At 33.2% G+C, this 21,526-nt stretch overlaps 2 protein-coding genes and 1 pseudogene across 3 annotated transcripts; 1 reads left to right on the top strand and 2 right to left on the bottom strand.

Annotated features, from left to right (window-relative positions):
* The first annotated feature begins 4,156 nt into the window (after window positions 1-4,156).
* LOC130743534 (uncharacterized) lies at window positions 4,157-10,750 on the top strand (annotated as a pseudogene).
* A 3,252-nt stretch (window positions 10,751-14,002) lies between these two features.
* Window positions 14,003-17,071, bottom strand: LOC130747948 (2-alkenal reductase (NADP(+)-dependent)-like). Of its 2 annotated transcripts, XM_057601011.1 has the most exons (6): window positions 16,777-16,916; window positions 15,951-16,558; window positions 15,678-15,855; window positions 15,328-15,494; window positions 14,655-14,737; window positions 14,003-14,543 (listed from the first exon to the last, which is right to left on the bottom strand). In XM_057601011.1, exons 2-6 carry the CDS (start codon window positions 15,954-15,956, stop codon window positions 14,165-14,167), a joined length of 813 nt encoding a protein of 270 aa, XP_057456994.1. In that variant the 5' UTR covers window positions 15,957-16,558; window positions 16,777-16,916; the 3' UTR covers window positions 14,003-14,164. The 2 variants fall into 2 exon arrangements, with proteins under 2 accessions (XP_057456994.1, XP_057456993.1); XM_057601010.1 differs by lacking the exon at window positions 15,951-16,558 and having other exon boundaries at window positions 16,777-17,071.
* A 1,868-nt stretch (window positions 17,072-18,939) lies between these two features.
* Window positions 18,940-20,974, bottom strand: LOC130743533 (polygalacturonase-like). The gene is given in 5 exon segments (XM_057595781.1): window positions 18,940-19,158; window positions 19,258-19,486; window positions 19,636-19,925; window positions 20,536-20,809; window positions 20,811-20,974. Coding segments are annotated over 5 exon segments (1,176 nt in total).
* Between the last annotated feature and the right edge of the window lie 552 nt (window positions 20,975-21,526).

The following is a 21,526-nucleotide window of genomic DNA, read 5'->3' as shown; positions in this document are numbered from 1 at the left end:
ACAGATGATGCTTCAATCATCAAAAAGTTCACTGAACTCTTGAGTCCAAAAAATTTGGTAATTTATCTATGTCTACATGTTATATACTAATTTATAATTTAATATCAAAACAAACATTAAACTTATTAGAATATTTCTCATTAGGAGGTTGACGAATCATTCCCAGAAGTCATCAAAACAAATCCACAAAAAACTGAAATTGCAAAAATGAACTCAAAGGTATATAACATGACTTTGAAATTTATAACTTTGAATAATTCTTATTTAAGTAATATGATCTTTCAATATTTCAGGATTTGATGACTGATTTTACTGCTTCAATTGATGACGAGCTTAAGTCTGAAGAAGTTAAACAAAAGAGAAAATATCACAGCCCAAGTGTAACTAAGAAAGCTCCTTTCAAGAAGACTTATACCCGCAAAAAGGGTACTGCTGATGGAGAAGCATCTGATGTTCCTAACAACAAAATCATCCAGAAAATCAAAAAAGAGAAGATCTAATGTCATTTCTAAATATCTGGAACATGATAAAATAACCATTTATTTGTGCTTCTACGTTTATATTTTATTGCCAATTGTATGTTTTAAAAATACTTCAAACATACTTACTTAATGTGTTTATAATGTTTTAATTATATTTTGATTAAATATGTATTATTTTATTATTTGGAATCTTTATTGTTATATATCTGTTATGCCCCCCACCAATATATTGTTACGTGTCCCCTCCAATTTATTATCATGTTTATGTTTTCACTATATCTTATAAAAGTTATAACTTAAAAGTAAATGGTTATCCAAATATCTTTCAGTTAATCTATAGAAAATTCAAAAAAAAATATTATACTTTTTTTATAAATAGATGAGGTAGACTTTTTATTGATACGAGTTTTCACCAATCTAAATTTCAAAATTTAAACTAAATAAACAGCAAAAAATGAATATTCAAAATTAAAATAAACAATGTAGATTTCCACATACGAGTAAAATTTCAAAAAAAATTAACAACAAATAATGATACTTATTTTTAGCACACACAAAAATTAATATTTGCATACCCAACATTATTTTTTCAATATATTTTTTAAACATAAATTAACAATAAACTAATATTTAAAAATAAATTATATGTTAATTTAAAGGTCAACTTAGATTTCGGTCAAAAAAAAAGGTTTGGGTTAGTTAGAAAATGGTCTTCACCATTAAAAATTAGGGTAAAGTCCGACTATTTCAAAAAAAAAATTAATAAAGGGGAAAGTTTATAAAAAAGAAATGTTGCTTATAGTTGTTTAAAATTTTTTATCAATAAACTTTTTAAAATAGCTTATATGGAAAGTTTATGAATAACGCCTTAATTAAGTTGTTTACCTAAACAAGGCCTTAATCAATTCAACACATTTTCACTTCATCACATTCTTATCCCATTTCATCCCCCTCACTCACTCGGTTCCTAATCTTATTCTTCTCCTCTTTCATACCATCAAAGCAAAACCCAAAGATTCACCAATTTAATTAAAAGTCAACCGTTGGAGTGATGATAGAGAAATATCTGATGTTTCAAAAAACAAACTCATTAAAAAGATAAAAAAGGATAAGATCTAATGATGTTTCCAAAGATATTGGGCCCGGAAGAAAATAACCAATTATTAGTACTTCTATGTTTATATTTCATTGTCAGTTATATATTTTACAAAAAAAAAAAAAAAAAATTTGTACCCATATATATTTTAATTACATATATTATGTTATGATTTCTCTTTATCATTATACATCTCAATGTCCCCACCAATATTTAATTCATATAATCTCTATATGTGCTAAAATTATTTAAGAAACACTATCTTTTAACAGATTTCTTTGAACGAGCACTATCTTTTAAAAGTTTTTTTTTTTTTTGAAAAAACTATCTTTTAAAAGATACAAGTAACAATCATTTTCGGAGTTCTTAATAGAATAAGTAATTAGGGGAGCGTTTTGGGTGTATTTAGTTCAGTTTAAAACTTATTTAGTGTTAAGTTAGGTCAGAAACATATCTAAAAATAGGATATTGTGAGGGCAATATATACATAAATTCGTAAAAAATATTAACATTTATTATTGGAAGTTAAAGCATTTTTTAACCTAAGGAGACACAATTGATAAATTTTAATAAAAGGAGCCATAAAAAACCACATATTTTACACTCAAGTGAGAGCATTTAGTAATATGACAAACAAGTGGGTGCAAATTTTAACGAAAAATACCATTGAAAAATACATACATTTACTAATCAATTTTTTCACTAATGATTTTTTTTCAAAAATCAAATGAGGACACATGCCCTCGCACCCTTTAACCTGTGTTAGGTTAATTTAATTAAGTGTTATTGAAGTTAATTACGATGTGAAAATTGGAAAAAGAATTCAAAAAAAAATACTTTTAACCTAAATCCCTATCATTTCACTCTGGCAAATCCAAATGGATACCACCACTTACGACAAATCCTAAAATTAATGCATAATTATATCTTTACACCTAAAAGATAAGGTGTGGAAATGTATAAAAAGAGAGAGATATGAAGAAGACAAATATAAATAAAAAAAAACATAGGTAATTTGATTGTTAGAAAAAAAGAGAAATAAGTAAAAATGAAGGTAGGAAATAAATGCAGATAAGTGTATACATCATAACTTTAAAAATTAATTAATTTACAAATACTATAGACTAAATCAAAAATTTACTCCAACTATGGACCGTTTTGAAACCTCACCTATTATACATTAACCAAAATAAAATATATCCCAAGAGTTAAAAAAAATAAAAAAAAATTAATATCTACTAATTCAAAACCACAACTTATCTATTATGATAATATTGAAAATTGAATAATACGATTGTTTGAATAACAACCATCTATTTTCAAAAAAAAAAACAATCTTACCTTGAAAAAAAATCATAGTATTCAACTTTTTTTGTTTGTTTACGGTCTTCCATCTTTCTTAAAAAAAAACAAAAAAAAAATCTTATTTTAATATATCTTTAAATCTCATAATCCAATCAAACAAAATTCAACTCTCTCTGACAAACAAAGGATTTACCAATGAAATACCACATCCTCCACCACAACATCATCATCCCATCTGCCTATTTCATTGCTACTAATAAACTCTTCATCAATTTCTGAATAGAAAATCTGATATATCATTATGGGGTACTTCATCTATGTCATCACATGGTCTTAGATTTTAATCTAAGCAGCAACAAACTGGGCTTACTCAGCACCAATTGCAGATTCAATAGGTAAGAATAATCAAACAATCAAGAACATTGATAATAATCATTGATTTTATTTCACTCTATTTATGTTGACCGGTGGTCAATTTCGTTCTTTTTTGTACAGTTAAGATGTTAAGGCATCAACAGATGGAGAAGAAGCAAAATGGTTCGATGAGGGCTTGTGCTGATCTGCAAAGGCAGAGAGACCAGATAGAACAAAACAAAGGAAGAAACAACAACATCAGCAATCGGGTTGATGGTGGCATCATGGATTTGACTGCATCTTCATGGACTCCTCTACAAAACTCCAAGCACCATCAATTCGGATCTGGCATGAAAGCAAATTTTCTTGAGAATCCCTCTATCAAAAGGAAAGAACCATCATATACAATTTGATGTGCATCCCCCTATTTTCATCATCACGCTGCCTGCTCTAGCACCATGTCACAGACTATCTCTCAGAAGGGTTGACTTCCTGCATCAAGGTCTGTTTTAGAACTTAGTATGAATAAAAAAAATTAACAACAATCATATTAATGAAAAATAAAATATACTAATTAAACAACAACACAACTAACTTGGTATTTTTTTTTTTAGAAATTATATTAACAATCTATTATATAAATTGAATTTTACATTACTCCATAAATTAAACAGTTATCACATTCCTTCCTTGTGATAACTAATTCATAACAAAACTGGTTTTCAACATTCAAATTTTAAAACACTTAAAGACACAAAAACAATGAACTATGTTCCCTCTTCCTAAACAATTAATCCATGCCTTTGTTCTATCATTCAATGAACTCCATTCTCTCAAAAATTTGTTTCCCTTATGTCTGAATCATCTAAATCAAATTACATATAACATACGAAGATCCCTCAAATGCAACTAAAATAATATGGAAACTGGTTGTTCTTCCACATCAAGTTCACACTTTAAAAGGAAAAAACCACATCACCCTTCTCATGACAAACTTGCACATTCATCTCCAGGTATGCCCAATTAAAGCCATTATTCTTTTCCAAACAACAATACATATTTGGTATAATTTATTTTGTTAAATTTTGTATTCTGAATATATGAAATGTCATACTCACGCAGATGAAAACAATGGTCCAAGAAGAATGTTCAAATACTCCAATAAAAGCAATAACACAAATTACCAGACTATTAACTCCCATTCAGGTATGTTTTTCACAGATTAAATTATATTCATTACACTTATTCATATTACAAACAGTTCCTACAAACCATTGTCATTAAATTCAATTTAGTAGGCTGGCTCGTGTTGGATAATCAGCATAAATCTATACCACCAAACCAAACTCCTATGCTTTCATCCACTCATATCAGTAACCCCACCAATTCAAATTCAAATGCACAAAATGCAAAACTTGAAGTCTATAGGGCTGCAAGAATGAGGAGGACAGCAAATTTAAAGTCCAAACGCACACCAAATACCACAGGTACTAATATCATTCTTTTCTAAAAAAAATCATAAGTAAAAAAGAGAATATTATCATTAAACATAAAATTTAATGCAAATTCTAATGAAAACTAATTGTGTCATTGTTATGTCCACACATGTAACAGAATCATGTACTAAATTGTACTAATTTTTTTCCTGCTTAACCTTGACACAGGATCTCAAATTGATAAAACTAACACTGCCAGACCAAATGAATCTGAATCTGTAGTCAATCATTCAGGCAATCCAAACTATAATAAAAGAAAACGAGGTAAACAAGACTCTATAATTCAAGGCTTACACTGTAACATAGAGAGTGAAAAGAATGTGCAACCAATAAGAGGTTCGATTTTACTCATGTATTATTATCAACACTTACTACATCTCAAAATTTAACAAAAGACCGTTATGATATAACTAATTACTTAATGATAATTATACTAACCAACGTATTATTGATTTTTTTTAATTGTTCTTTCAGGTCATCTACAAGACAGCACACATACACAAACAAGCATTGACTCAGAAACAATTATCATCACTAAGAAGAAACCAAAAAACAAAGGTAAATTAAAATGTAATATTTAAATAAACTTTACATGTAAATATGTTATTTGAAACTTTTCTTAAATTATAATTGATGTGGATTAAAAGATATCATATTTTTTTCTATGATGCTTTCATATTCATATATTTAATGCAATGATCAGTTGAAACCGATGACAATCCAAATGAAGGAACCTCACAACAGTCTGTTCTAAACTTAGCTAAACAAGCAAGATGTCGAAGGAAGACGACATTGAAAACAAGGAGAACTTCAAAGAAAGCAACAGTTTCAGGTTAGATCATACTTAACATCAAAAATTAAAGATCACCACTCATGATTACTATGCAGGTATATAAACACAAACTAACACAGTTTAAAAATCTAGACAAATCTAAGGAAAATGTATCAGATTCGTTGCACATAAGACCCCCTGCATTCTGTTTACAAGCATTAGAATCTGTGCCAAGTTCATCCAACACTACTTGTGATGGAATCCATTCATTCCATTTACAACCAATACAATTCACACAAAGTTCATCAAACACTATCTGTGATGGAATTCATTTTGAAAGAAACAAAGCTTCACATCAAAATATTCATAGCCCGAATGAATCATATTTACACAGTAAAGGTGAAAATGAAGGTACACTATTAATAGACCTATATTATTATTTAATTGAGTTAACATTATATTAATTAGCAAATATTAAATTTATATGTCCAAATTAACAAGATTATGTTTTTGCAATCCTAATATTGCCAGCAATCTTCTGCCTTGGAAAACCATCATACAACTGCACCTACTGTTATGCATCTGTCTGGTATGAAGAGAGGTCTGACAAGTCCAAAAATAGTAGAAATCCTGATTTCTCTATATGTTGTATGAAAGGAAAGGTGCAGCTTCCATTACAAAAAAAACCTCCCAAGCTTCTATATGATTTAATTAATGACATTGACCCTAGAAGCAGAAATTTCAAGAAGAATATCAGAGCTTACAACAGCATGTTCTCATTTACTTCTATTGGTGGAAAGATTGATACATCTCTTAATAATGGAACTGCGCCTCCACAATTCATATTGGGTGGACAGAATTATCACCGTATAGGAAGTTTGGTACCATCCAATGGTGAAAGACCAAAATTTGCACAATTGTACATTTATGACACTGAAAATGAAATAGAAAATAGAATGTGTCATTTTCGGTTAGTTAAATCCATGCATATTTAATTATTTCAGTCAAATTTTCATCTTAAGCTTTATGGATATGTGTCATTCACTAATTTCACAACTACATCCAATTATATTGCAGGTCAGATAATGCAAATGACAAATTTGATGTCTCATTAATTCAAGATCTAAAGAACATGATTGACAACGACAATGAGCTTGCAAAAATATGGAGAAGAGTTAGAGACGTCTTCAATGATAACCAAACATCAGACTTCTGTCTTAGATTATATAGAGGTAGGTCAAAGGATCCAAGGACCTATAACCTACCTTCATGCAATGAAATTGCAGCTTTAATAGTTGGGGATATAGCTGAGGTTGATCCAGGACGAGATATAATTGTAAGAAAGATTTCAGGCCGCTTGACAAGGATCCCAGAAACACATATCTCCTTCATTCCACTACAATATCCATTATTATTCCCTTATGGCGAAGATGGATTCCAAGATAACATTCCAATCAGAAACACAAATGGAAACAGAAAAAGAGTAAAAGTTGCCCTTATAGAATTTATCTCTTTCAGAATTCAAGAAAGAAATGTTGAGTATGGGACTATTGTCAATGCTGGAAGACTATTTCAACAGTTTGTAGTAGATTGTTACACCATGATAGAATCTCAAAGACTCTCATTCTTGAGGTTTAATCAGAAACTGATAAGATCTGATGTTCTAAATGATTTGAAAGAAGCAATTAACAGAGGCGATACAGATCCAGCATCTATAGGTCAGCGTATCATACTACCATCTTCTTTCACTGGAGGAGTCAGATATATGTTCAACAATTGTCAGGATGCTATGACAATTTGTAAAAAAATGGGATTTCCTGATCTGTTTATCACAATTACCTGCAATTCAAATTGGAGTGAGATTAAAGAATTTGTACAATCCAGACAATTGAATTCAGAAGACCGACCAGATATAGTTTCTCGGGTCTTCAAGATGAAACTTGATAACCTCATGGTTGATTTCAGGAAGAATAAAATATTTGGACAAATTAATGCTGGTGAGTTTCATTATATATTTCATTTTCCTACCTAATAATATTTACTCATCTTTCTCTGAATATGTTTCAGCTTTATATATGATTATAAAGGTATAATACTTTATTTTTTAAAAAACAGGAATGTACACTATTGAGTTTCAAAAGAGAGGTCTTCCACATGCTCACATACTTCTTTGGTTACATGGTGAAAATAAGCTAATGACACCAAGTGACATTGATGGAATAATATCAGCAGAGTTACCAGATCCTATGTTATATCCCAAATTATATGAATTAGTTTCTACTTACATGATCCATGGTCCTTGTGGTGCATCCAATCCTCATTGTGCTTGCATGAAGGATCGCAAGTGTAGTAAGTACTTTCCAAAGAAATTTGCAGCAAAAACTATAATTGATGAACACGGTTATCCAAACTATAGAAGACGGAAGACTGACATAACAGTTTCAAAGAATGGAATTGAACTTGATAATCGCAATGTTGTCCCTTATAACCCATAGTTATTGATGAAGTATCAGGCACACATAAATGTGGAATAATGCAACAAGTCAAACTCCATAAAATATCTGTTCAAATATGTAAACAAGGGACAAGACAGGGTCACTGCTGAAATTTCAAATTCTGCGAATGCCTCTGGTTCTCAACGTGTTGTGGATGAAATAAAGCAATACTATGACTGTAGATGCCTTTCACCATGTGAAGCAATATGGCGAACTTTTACTTGGAAAATCCATAAAAGGTGGCCATCCGTTAAAAGATTGAAATTCCACCTTCAGAATGAACAAACCATTATATTTAGAGATTACCAGCCTATTGATGAAGTCTTTGAACTTAAAAAGGACGATAGAACTATGTTCATAGCATGGATGGATGCCAACAGAAGATATCAAGAAGCAAGAAGCTTGACTTATTCTGAATTTCCTAACAAGTTTGTTTATGATAAACAGAGCAGAACTTGGCACTTAAGGGAGCAAGGATATTCAATTGGAAGACTAACATATATTCCTCCTGGCACCGGTGAACTATATTATATGAGGATGTTACTCACTATTCAGAAAGGGTGCACTAGCTTTGAGAGTATAAGGACAGTGAATGGTTTACTCTTACAAACTTTTCAAGATGCATGTCAAGCACTAGGTTTACTAGCTGATGATAAAGAGTTCATTGCAGCAATCAATGAGACAAGTGAGTTAGGATCAGGTCACCAAATCCGTAAGTTATTTGTTTATCTTCTAATTACAAACACTATGAGCAGACCACTCCATGTTTGGTCTAGGACTTGGAAGCTGCTAGCTGATGGAATTGAATACAATCTGAGAAAGTTAAATCATAATTGTGGTAAGACTAACACATATTCTTTTACTATAACATGCTCTTCAATACATGCCATGAGTTACATGCACATCATTCCTCAAGTACACACATGTATATCATTCTATATATGAAATTGCATACCTCAATTTCATTATCCCCAAAAACGTTTTTCATTTGCATTCAAATTTGTAATATTTTAAAATTAATATGAACTCCATATATGGTTTTACTTGCAATTTTATAAATTCCTAATTTAAATATTGATTACCTTACAGCACTACATATTGGAGATGATAATCTACAAAAATTGTGCCTCAAAGAAATTGACAAACTTTTGCGGAGAAATGGTAGAAGGTTGGCAGATTGTTCAGGGTTCACTAATTATGAACCACCAGATGACGACATCTTTGAAAACCAGTTAATACTTGAAGAAATATCATACAACAAAGAAGAGATGCGTGTATTGCATGAAAACTTGATTAATTCATTGACTTTGGAACAAAGGAATGTCTATGACGAAATAATTAAGTCAGTATCCAGCTTTTGTGGCACATTTTTCTTTGTCTATGGCTACGGTGGGACAGGCAAAACACACATTTGGAAGACTTTATCTGCGAGACTTCGATCAAAAGAAAAAATTGTGCTGAATGTAGCCTCAAGTGGAATTGCATCATTACTTCTCCCTGGGGGTAGGACTGCACATTCAAGATTCTCACTTCCATTGAATCTTAACGAGAACTCAACATGTAATATTAAACAAGGAAGTTTGAAGGCAAACTTGCTACGCCAAAGTTCTTTGATAATTTGGGATGAAACACCAATGATGAACAAATATTGCTTTGAAGCCCTTGACAGGACACTAAGAGATATAATGTCTTTGGAAAATAAAGACAATGCTAAAAGGCCATTTGGAGGTAAAACAGTTGTCTTGGGAGGAGACTTTCGCCAAATACTTCCTGTAATCCAAAAAGGTAGTAGGCAAGATATTGTTTCAGCAACCATAAACTCATCATATTTATGGAGACACTGCAAAGTACTTTCCTTGACTAAAAATATGAGATTACAAAGTGTAAATGAACATCAAGATCAGAATGAAATCAAGCATTTTTCTGACTGGATTATGAAGATAGGAAATGGTAATTCTGATATGAACGACGATGGAGAAATGGACATTGAAGTTCCTAAAGATCTTTTGATTAACAATTCAGGTGATCCTTTGGATCAACTAATTGATTTTGTATATCCTAATTTAGCTCTTAATATGTCAAATCATAATTTTTGGGAGCAAAGAGCTATTTTGGCACCTACATGTGAATCAGTTGAAAAAGTTAATCAATATATACTGTCCAAAGTTGAAGGAAACAAAAGGCAATATTTTAGTTGTGATACATCCTGCAAATCAGATGAAGATAAGAACTTTGAAGCAAAATGGATAACCACAGAATTCCTTAATGAAGTCAAATGTTCAGGACTTCCAAATCACAATTTAGTTCTAAAGGTTGGTGTCCCAATCATGCTTCTAAGAAACATTGACCAGTCCTCAGGTTTATGCAATGGAACCCGACTAATTGTCAAACATTTGAGTGATAATGTCATTGGTGCCATTGTTGTAACTGGCAGAAACAAAGGGGAAAAGGTTTTCATTTCAAGAATGGACTTAATTCCTCAAGATTCTGGACTTCCATTCAAATTCCAAAGAAGACAATTTCCCTTCACACTTTGTTTTGCAATGACAATCAACAAAAGTCAAGGACAATCTCTTAGTCATGTTGGTTTATACCTACCTAGACCAGTTTTCACTCATGGACAGTTCTATGTCGCCATTTCACGAGTCAAAAGTAGAAAAGGATTAAAAATCCTAATTTTAGACGATAAAGACAAAATAAACACATCAACAAATAATGTTGTTTATAGAGAAGTCTTTCAGAATATATGAGGTAAGCTTAAACATCTCTTTTACTCCAAATATTGAAATCATTTATATTTGATTATTATTTTCTGCAAATTTAATTTTGATGTCAATTCAACTATATAGATACTTAAATCTGCATGATCCTGATTTTTTCCTGTATTAGTTTGATCCATATTTAGTTTTTGATGTCATTACTATCACCTAAAAAATTTACTTTTCCAAGAAAGTATTTGCAAGTTGTTACAAGTACCATTTACACATCAAATGCTGGACCTGGAATCACTCATTCTGTAACATATGCTACAAATGTGGAATATTTTATTAACTGAGAAATTTGTACATTTCAGTCTTACTTATGTGTGATGTTAAAATGCTTACTCCTGCTAACATTTTACCAAACTTCTTTAGAGTTTTAATTCATTGTCTTTTACCTTGGACTGAAATCCAATACAATTGGACAATACCAACTGGGTATGGGTATACATTATATAAGGGGATGTTTTTTTATTTATCTTTTTAACCTTATTATCTCTTACAATGTATATGCTGAAATATATTTTCTAAACAGTTCTATTTCATTTGTGCGCAGTAGACTTTTGTGAAATTGTCATATGTATTGGTGTACCTTTTCTTTAGTTGACTTGCTTTTACTTACATGAGGGTGTTGATCTCATGTTATGTATGATATCCAATAAATCTATTTTGCTATCAAATAAGTAAATAATCATATTTAACGTATAAGACAAAATGATATATATTTCTTCATTTACTGCACCATGAAGTCACTATTGTACTGTATTTGTATGTTGTGCATTCCTCAAATTTAGACAAATTCCGTTGTTTTTAATTATTATAAGAGTATACTATGTAAAATAGTTAGTAAATATAGTTATTAAATAGTTAGTTAAGTGCAGATAGCTTCTAGGAGAAGCTACTGTATCTGAACCTATATAAAGGTGTAATGTTCTCAGAGTTGGTTAGGTTGAAAATAACAATCTCATTGTTCAGTTACAATTTCTGTTATGATTCAGTTTGTTTGTTATGTTATTAGAGATCTCCTAACCAAAGTTGGAATAACTGAAGTTAAATCTATCTCTTCCCCCATGGCAGCATGTTATTTCCAATTCCAACAAAGAGGCAGAGTATCGCAGCATGGCATTAATTACTACTGAGCTTCTGTGGATACATTCTCTTTTCACTGAGTTGCATCTGCAGTTCAAGCCTCCCACTATATACTGTGACAATCAAAGTGCAGTGGCACATACTCATAATCCAGTATGACATGCTCGCACAAAGAATCTTGAATTGGATCTTTACTTTGTCAGAAAGAAAGTTCTCAGCAAAACAATTCAATTTCGTCATGTTATAGCTGACTATGAGTTTGCAGATATACTGACAAAGGCTTTGTCTCCTACTAAGTTTCTTTTTCTTAGATCCAACCTCCAAGTGTGTGAAGCCTCAGAACTTCACCCCACTTGAGCTTGCAGGGGAGTATAAAAGTATACTATGTAAAATAGTTAGTAAATAGTTAGTTAAGTGAAGATAGCTACTAGGAGAAGCTACTGTATCTGAACCTATATAAAGGTGTAATGTTATCAGAGTTGATTAGGTTGAAAATAACAATCTCATTGTTCAGTTGCAATTTCAGTTATGATTCAGTTTGATTGTTAATTATAAATAATAATTCTTTGTTTCCAATTATAACACATAAATCAAGTTTTAGTAAGGATTTCACCGAACTATCTGGTTGCAGTGGATGTTATTTGGCCCCTAAACTGTGTGTTTCTGTCGATCCACTACTTACCTCTATTATCCAAGTACGATGACCCTGCTACTTTTATGCTGTTTCTGATCTTCTTTTATTATTGTTTGTAACGTTTCCTTTAGTATTTTTTTTTCTCAGTGCAACTGGGCACCTGGGTTATATCCCTTGTCCTTATGGTACTACTCTTCCTGGGGTGTTATCCAATCTTACTAATATATTACGATTTAATTTACAAAAAAAAAATACAATTTACCATTTCTCATTTTATTAGCAATATCTTATTTACTACTTATAGGTCAAAAATTATATAGCCCAATATGGTTAGTCAAATTATTACTCTAATGAATGTTTGACAATTTATTTTGAACACGATTCTTAAACTATGACTTTCTTTACTCATGATATCTCAAAATCTAAGGATTATTAACTAAATGTGCATTTGCTAGATGGTAAAATCGTAATTCACACTAGATACACAAATAAAATCCAAACTTTACAATCAAAGTAATGTAACCCAATTATTCAATATTACGTACTAGCAAAATTTTAATTTTATTTTTACTTAGCACATTCATACACAATAACCAAATCATGCCTAAGGACCCGTGCATTATTGCACGGGTATATGTACTAGTAGTGAAACAAAGCTATAGAGTTCTTTTTAACCATGGTGAGTACCATTTATCTAGATTTTGAGCTACTTCATGTGAAGACCACTTTTCTACATGGGCACCTAGAAGAAGAAATCTATATGCCATAACCGGAGGGATTCTTTTCATAAGGTAATGATGGGCGTGATTCTTGATTTGTCCATTGTTATATGTTAATGATGTGTTAATTGCAGCAAAATTAAAGGCTAAATTGGCATTTTATTACTAGCCTTTGGGATTCGTTGGTTCCTTCTAATGTTATCGTGTTTGTTTGGAGGCTAGCATGTGACAAAATTCAAACAAGGGGAAATCTTTTCCATAGAGGTATTATTTCTGATAACTCAGAAGCCAAATGTCACCTTTGTGATAGCGAGATTGAATCCTCAAATCATCTCATGTTCCTTTGTTCCTTTTCCCTCTCAATATGTAATGCTATTTATCATTGGCTAGGCGTTTACTTAGTCTTAGGGTTCTTTCAAGAACAACCATATATATGTGCTAGGAATTCCTATCCTGAGCCAAGCTGTGCAAATTCAATCTCTGTAACGGTCCATGGAGTAGGTCACATCGACCGAACCGTATAAAGTCTTTGTAATATAGTTCTCTGTATAGTGAAAATAGAAATCTCTCTGACGGCCCGTGGAGTAGTTCACATCGACCGAACCAAATAATTTTATGTATGTTATTCTTGCTCTTTTTTTTTCTGTCTACACTCCATCAGACACAGTTCACAATATTATGTCTAGTTTTTCTCGCTTAAGAGACCCATCAGTTTTATAGAGAAAGAACATTAATAAGAGAGTTTAACTTTCCTCATATCATCTCCCCCTCATACCATGAAATTTAGAAGCAACAACATCATAGCACATATAAAAAGGTTTTATTCCAAAATATCACCACACTAACAGGACTATTATAAACACCACAACTTAGGAACATGATTGCAAAGGCTACAAAAAAAGAGGGTCTGATATTCAACAATAAAACTAAAGGAAAGCTTAAAAAGAAAACAACAACATGCATTCATTCACGAGCAACAACAAGCACTTGTTTACCAACATTGCGACCACTATAGAGGCCAACCAAGGCTGCAGGGCCATTCTCCAAGCCCTCAGCAATGTCTTCCACATACACAATCTTCCCTTCTCTGATATGAGGCAGGATAAACTCCAAGAATTTGGGATAAAGGTGATAGAAATCAAATACAGCAAAACCTTCCATACGAATCCGCTTGTATATGAGATTAGCTAGAGTTGTTACACCTTCAGGTTGAGTAAGATTATACTGTGAGATCATTCCGCAGACAGGTATGCGGCCATGGACTCTCATATTTAGGAGTACAGCATCAAGTGTCTTGCCCCCAACATTCTCAAAGTAAATGTCAATTCCTTCTGGAAAGTACCTGATTTGAAAATTGATATTCATCAGTCACTAGTGTCAATTTAATTTACTTTCCTGGAAATAGACAAATTAAACTAAAATTTCTCTATCACAAAAACTATTAATAGCTGACCTTTTCAAAGTTGCATTGAGGTCTGGCTCTTCTTTGTAGTTAAAAGCTTCATCAAATCCTAGTTTATTCTTCAATAGATCCACCTGGTTGTAAAATACATACATTCTAGTGAAAGCAGAACTTAGTATTTTTATTGGTGAGCAAGTACAAACTGAATGGAATTCATGCCTGTCAAACGTTTCATCAACAAGATGACCTCATTCTAAAATTAAGATGATTAACACAAGTACTATTGCTGGTTTATGACACCAATCTGTTCATGAATTTAAGTTTTTCTTCCTTTATTTTAGAGTAAAGAGGGAGAAGGTAGCAGCGGTTGGATACACAATACTTCATAGACTGCATTTGCAATCTAGAACCATATAGCAAATACAACTTTTTTGAAGAATAGGCATTACAAAGTGCAGCTTTTGATACTTGACACAAATAACTGTATGCTCCCTTGAACGGAAAAAAATTCGTGTATTTTAATTAGACATTTGGAATTTGGCAAATCCCAAAAGTTATAATTGAATATCATCCAAGTTTGCTATAGGCAAAAGAATTTCTTTGATATAATTTGGCAAATTCAAAGTAGTAGTAGTATTTTGAGCAGTGGACTAAATAAGGTTGATGCAATTTCTCTTTTTATCAGCTATGCAGACACACATAACAGCAACAATTAGAGAAATACCTTCTCTTTGCTTCCAGCACTTCCAACAACATAACAACCTGTCAGTTTAGCAAATTGCCCAACTAGTTGACCAACTGCGCCCGAGGCAGCTGAAACAAAAACATTCTCTCCTTTTTTAGGAGAGGCTACTTCAAAGAAACCAGCATACGCGGTCATTCCTGGCATACCTGTGTTCAACAAAGAAACTAACAAGTATCAAAAGGCGTAATAATATGAAAGAAAACAATGCAACTAACATCAATAAGCTTGCAGGCAAGAAGTCCTTAGTGGCTTATAGCTAATAGGTCATATTGACATGAAGTGCCTCATTCAATAAGAACTTAAGAAGCAATACAAATTGAAAAGCATACCAAGAATTCCAGTATAGTATGAAAGGGGGACATCAGTGTGCTCTATCTTGAAAAGTATTGAAGTTGAGGCGACCAAGCTATACTCTTCCCATTTAGTAAACCCCCATACTAAATCACCTTTCTCATAATTTGTGTGTCCAGATTCCAGAACTTTAGATGCACCAAATCCTGTTAATGGCTGCACAACCACGCAAACGCTAAGTTGAAGGATCATGTGAATAATTTTATATTATTATTTTTAATAATCAGTAGTTTCGAAAGAGTTTAATTTACATGCATGGACCGTCTAAATGGGTTTCAAAAACACTAATGCTATATGTTTAGGAGTTTGGAAAAAGGGTACTCAATCTGGTTCACAATTGAGTGGTTTGGAATGGAATTGATACGGTTCTTCCAATCATATTTCACCATCTTAACTTCTTCTTTCTCAACTTTATATGTAATTGTATGGTTACTGTTCTAGGAGACGCTCCAACCGATCACCCCCGGGTCGACCGCGCTGTCTCCTTACCCGACCAAGACTAGGGACGATCTACCCCGACCGGCCAACTAAGTAATTATGGACCAGCAATCGAGGCAAAGGCACGGAGCTCGAAGATGAACTAGGCACTCATGACCGCCTCGAACCGTGCAATCCCAAACTCTATAAAAGTCATGTCATAGAGAACTTAAGGTACACATTCATCTATCCCCATTTTCTCACTCCATTAACCCACGTTCTAACTTGAGCGTCGGAGTGTCGCCGCAGCTGCAGGGACCCCTCCCGGGCTTGACGAACAACGGAGCATCGTCAAGACCGTCATCTCGCCACCCCCCTCACCGGAGTTTCGCCGCTCCCCTCTCTCCCTACCCCTTCCCGGGTAGTGTTGGTCGGTTTCCCCCTATCAGTTACAAAACTATGTTTTATTAGCTAACTATAAGAACTGAAGCTATGATAGTAATAGAAAATGACTATTCTTGTGTGATGTTGATTATTTCAATAACTTGAAGAGTGGAAGTTCATGCCAATTTGATTTCATAAATCATAATTATTACTCAAATAGAAGTAAAAACAAATGAAAAATCAAAGCAGTTTTGGCAGGGAGCAAAAGCAACTTACAGAACCAGGGGTATAGGAAGGAAATCCCTCGTCCTTGGTGCCTTCAATGTAGCTCATGAGATTCCTCATGTATGGGTCACAGGACAAGTAGAGATTTTTGAGCAGCACCTCATTGGAGCCTTCTGGAAGCTTGAGAGTTATGGTGCTCTCAACAATTTCCATGTCGGATTCTTTAGGAAAACCAGAGACATAGTCTCTTAGAACCACTTGCTTGTTCCTCACTTGTGCCATCTTGTCTCAGCAGATTCTTGTGCTGGAACAAAATTAAGGTTTCAGCCAGATTTATAGAAGGAACGACAACGAAGAAAAACTTCTACATGTCTTTATCTTATAAATTATATTACAAGTATTCGGTAATGATATATTCACACTTCACTTTCTCTCCTATCTCATTTCTACTTATTATTCCATATTTCTCTTGTATTTCCTGTTACAGTAGTCACATATTATATCACATATTTTTATCATTTCTCTTCCCATTTAAACAAGGTGGTGAAAATTAATGGTAAATTTAATATTATTCGCCAACAAATCATCCTTTAAGTGTTTTTTTTATATTTTTAATTTTAATTAGTTGTAATTTTGTTGTAGTGAACTGTGAAAGTGTTGTGTTGAGTTTGTGAAAATACTGCTTGTCCCAGCAAAATCACGAAGGTTCGTAGAATTTGTGCCATACTGTTTTAGAGCTTTCACATTCAAAGTGTGGCCATTATGAAAGGTAAGGTGACCAAACTTAAACACGATAAAACAAGTGAGAAAATAAGGCTCCTGTTCAAACCTCAAACAAAACTAAGACAATGACATAAACAATGACTACAAAACTTAATAACGTAAGTGATGACACAATATACTTTATAAGGAGCCATCTAATATGCATCACTGACACTTGGCTACGGCGGCCGGAGCTAAATCGACAGTAAGAACGGTTTCCAAACAAAAATGTCAGTTTGAAGGCGTTTATAAGAAGATTTTCCGACGAGGGACGAAAATTAAATTTCGCTCAAAGTTCAGATATTTAATTAAGTTCACATGGACATCGTTAAACCACATCGGTAATCCAGAGAAATTGAAGTCAAAATTCAAAGAAAAACAATTACAATAACATTGTCAAACTTGAGAAATCCGTGAAAGAATCAGTACTGAAGAAGAAAAAGGAAAGTTTATTCATCGTGTCTCCAAACCTCATTCATGGAGTGACCCTGGTCTTGGGTTTTCTTTCTATGCCTCGTCTAATGTTAAGGGAAGCCTGAATCAGTGTCTCTTCATGGTGGCTCCGGCCATTGAAGCCCCTTCTATCTCCTTCCTCTTTTAGATTAATTGTTAACACCTGGTCAAATTGTTGGAGATGATGAGGAGTCCTCGACAATAGTCGACTCTAGTGCAAAGTTTATGTCAGACTCTAGTGCAAAACTTAACTGTTAGTTTTACCCTCGAGGTTAACACAGACAGTCGTCTAACTCGTGCATTCGAGGTAGAACGCCTTTGGGTTGATCATTTGGCATAGAAGCTAGCCAGGACACTTATGATTTGGGAGCTAGAAGGAGACGCGGTGGGGCCTGTAGCTCAGAGGATTAGATATATAACACTTTTATTTTGAAAACTTAATTCATCTGATTCCTACAAAGATGATCTCAATCAGGAATACGAACCATAAAACTCACAGGGAGAGGGCGTATGATTTAAATTTAGCGTCGCATTATGCCAACTCTAAATACTAGCTAGGTCTTCGATCTTTTTAACATCACACAAAGTTGCACGTGACGCTTGTTCACAAATGATATAGCGTCAGTTTCTAGGTGTTGTAGATTTGGCCTAGGCGACTCTAAAGTATAATTTTAAACTTTATAGTAACCCACATTTATTAGCATCTATGTCGGGATCAATGCTGAATTTTTTTTAATCTAAATCACTCTTTGTAGTGATATATATTCTGATTTTTGTTAATTTTAGTCTGTTAAATACTTAATATTATTTGGCTAATAAAAAGAACTTACACATACTTAATGAGAAGTTGTCGGATTTAATCATATTGATTAGAAGAAATAGTACATGTTAAAATCAAAATCATAACAAAAAGTTATTTGAGTGATATTGTGCTCCCTCTTGCTTGCTTAATTACTGTATCTGATCCTATTACAATGTTTTCTATATATGGTGTTTCCTCTAGAAACAATTGTTGGGATGAACTACACCAGATGTGGCTCCTCCAGCATGATTGCATGAAGCTTCTGCTTGTTTGTTTTCAAAAGTAAGATCCACATCTTCCAAACTTATTCCAGTGCATGGATTATTCGGACTACAATCTAATTTAACTGCAACTTCTGTAGCAGAACTTCCATGGATATCTTGGTACATGACATTGCTAATTTTCACCCCAGAAACCTGCTTGTTTGTCATCAATATAAAAAGAGAATCCAATTAGCTCATGTTGACAATTGACAATATATAGTTTAACTAAAACTAGAAGATGAATTTTCTTACCTGACCTGGACAATTCTTCTCATTGGGGCAATAATTTTGGTCTATCACAATGGGATTTTGGACATTAAGCATGGTAACATGTTGGAAAAGGATGTCCCTTGCGAACCCATCACTAGGTCTGCCCCAAGACTTAATTCGCACACCATTTTTAGTTCCTGTAAATTTAACTGTTTTAACTGTCACATTTTGCACACCAAGCTCTTCAACTTCCTTCCCCAAACTTCCAACACTGCCACAAATTGAACACATGTAAGGAAAAAAAACACATAATTTGAGTATCATTATACATATAATTAAGCTGTTATTATGAATAAAAACTTATATATTGCTATAAGCGTTTAATTAAATTGTCTAAGAAACACATTGCATATAGGTTACCTGATTCCATGACCTGGTCCACAAGCGATGTTTTCTATCCACAAGTTAGTTGTTCCGGGACCGATTGAGATGCAGTCATCACCTGTTGCTATGGTGGAGCTGAGGATGGTGACACTTGATGAGAGTTGAACATGAATGCCATCAGTGTTTGGACTGTTTCCTGCAGCTGATACCTTCACACCTTGTACTTTGACATTGTGGCATCGGTCTATAACTATGTGGAACATTTGGCTGCTCAGAGAGGTCACCCCATTGATAGCAATATTGTTGGAGTTGGTAAATCTTAAGTTCTGTAACAAGGAAAAGGAAAATAATTAGTTTTCACTACCATATGACATGAATCAACAAAAAACCTAGCTTATTGAAAGAGTTTTGTTGTGCATTGATTTAAGAAAATGATAAATAACTACGGAACAGTAGAGACCACTCCAAACACTCACTGTTGTTAAAGTTAAAGTGGAAAGTAAAATTTTGAAATTTATGATGGTAAAATATCTCATTACAAAAATGGATGTTTGATAGTGATTGGATGTACGGACTCGTATATATATATGTGAATAGAGGTGACTCGTATATATGAGAATTGAGGTTGTTGATTTTAAGGCAGATGAAACATAATATAAATATGCTACCATGCTAATTGCTACTTTAATGACTAACCCAAATAATTTGTATATGAAATCTAGTTCTTTCCAAATTATTTAGTCCAAATTGCCAAAGGAAGAAAGAAAGAAAATGCTATATATTAATACATATAAGAAAAACACCTTAAATAAAGCTCATCCAATTGCAAGAGTAAAAGGCATGCATGTATGTCAATGGACACATAGATGGGGTAAATATCTAGATGGAGATATAATGAGAAGATGAATAAGTGATAGATATGATATGATGATATACCGTAGCACCAGTTGGGCAACTCTTTCCACCAGACCTCTTACAATCCCAGAGACCAGTGCCTTGCCCATCAAGCACACCACCAACAATTGAAACTCCATCAACATCATCAAAAAACAACCAGTTTCCTTCATTTCCAATAACATCATAGTTCGAAGGTGCAACTAGCACACCATCAATGCGAACCGTGATGCCCTTGTTCCTGCACTGCCCTTTGAACACTGCATTTCCAACTAAGAACCTTCCTAGCGGCACATAAATGGTAGCTGGTGTTGCTGCATGCTCTTGCCCATGCGCTAAGGAATGCTTTTGTGGAGTCTGTTTCACCATCTGGTTTCGCCCCAAAATTGACAACATTGAGAGTTATCTCTAGTGCTATGGTTGATCTAAATATGAAGAAAGCACACACAACTAGAATGATAATTGGACTTAGTTGTGCCATTTTAGGATGTAAGTGAGGGCTACTGTTGTGTATGTCAAAGAAAGAAAGATACAAATTAAAGGCTTGAAGGCAAAGGGGTTAGTGGTGGTAGTGTGAATCTTGAGAACATTTTATAGTTGTATTTATAGACAAGACTTAAATTGAAGAGAAATTTGAAAAAAAATTAAATTAAGATTTGTCTGGCTATGAAGCAAGACATAGTTTGTCTGCTAGTAAGGAAAAACATGCATGTGTCTACTAGTTGCAACACATGCATGCAAGAATGAACATGGGTATATTGGTATTTAACGCATGATATATTAGCGGAATTATAGGGCGTGAAATAAAAAATATTATTCATTGTGTTTATAAGTAGAGAAATATTTCATTGGACAACATCAAATGGGTCGAATTTCTTATCACCCCATTGAAATTTTGTCATGTCTAAAGATGTTGTTTCGGTTCGGCCCAATCCATTCGAGCCGACTTGTAAAGGGGATCACATTTTTCGAGTCAAGTTAAGTTGAGCTAAATATGATGCGTGCGCTACTAAGTTATTAACTCCTCCCAACC

Source organism: Lotus japonicus, chromosome 3 (genome assembly GCF_012489685.1).
Source record: "Lotus japonicus ecotype B-129 chromosome 3, LjGifu_v1.2".
Lineage (NCBI taxonomy): Eukaryota > Viridiplantae > Streptophyta > Magnoliopsida > Fabales > Fabaceae > Lotus > Lotus japonicus.
Note: the sequence above shows the minus strand (reverse complement) of the source record. Positions and strands in the feature narration are given on the sequence as shown.

What these genes read in the sequence shown, in the direction of transcription:
- LOC130747948 (XM_057601010.1), bottom strand. Translation starts at nt 17,007, where the DNA reads ATGGCACAAGTGAGGAACAAGCAAGTGGTTCTAAGAGACTATGTCTCT. An exon ending in GTGCTGGAAGCAAAGAGAAG is followed by an intron (nt 14,738 to 15,327) that starts GTATTTCTCTAA and finishes TTTTACAACCAG; the next exon opens with GTGGATCTATTGAAGAATAA. An exon ending in CTCAATGCAACTTTGAAAAG is followed by an intron (nt 14,544 to 14,654) that starts GTCAGCTATTAA and finishes TTTTCAAATCAG; the next exon opens with GTACTTTCCAGAAGGAATTG.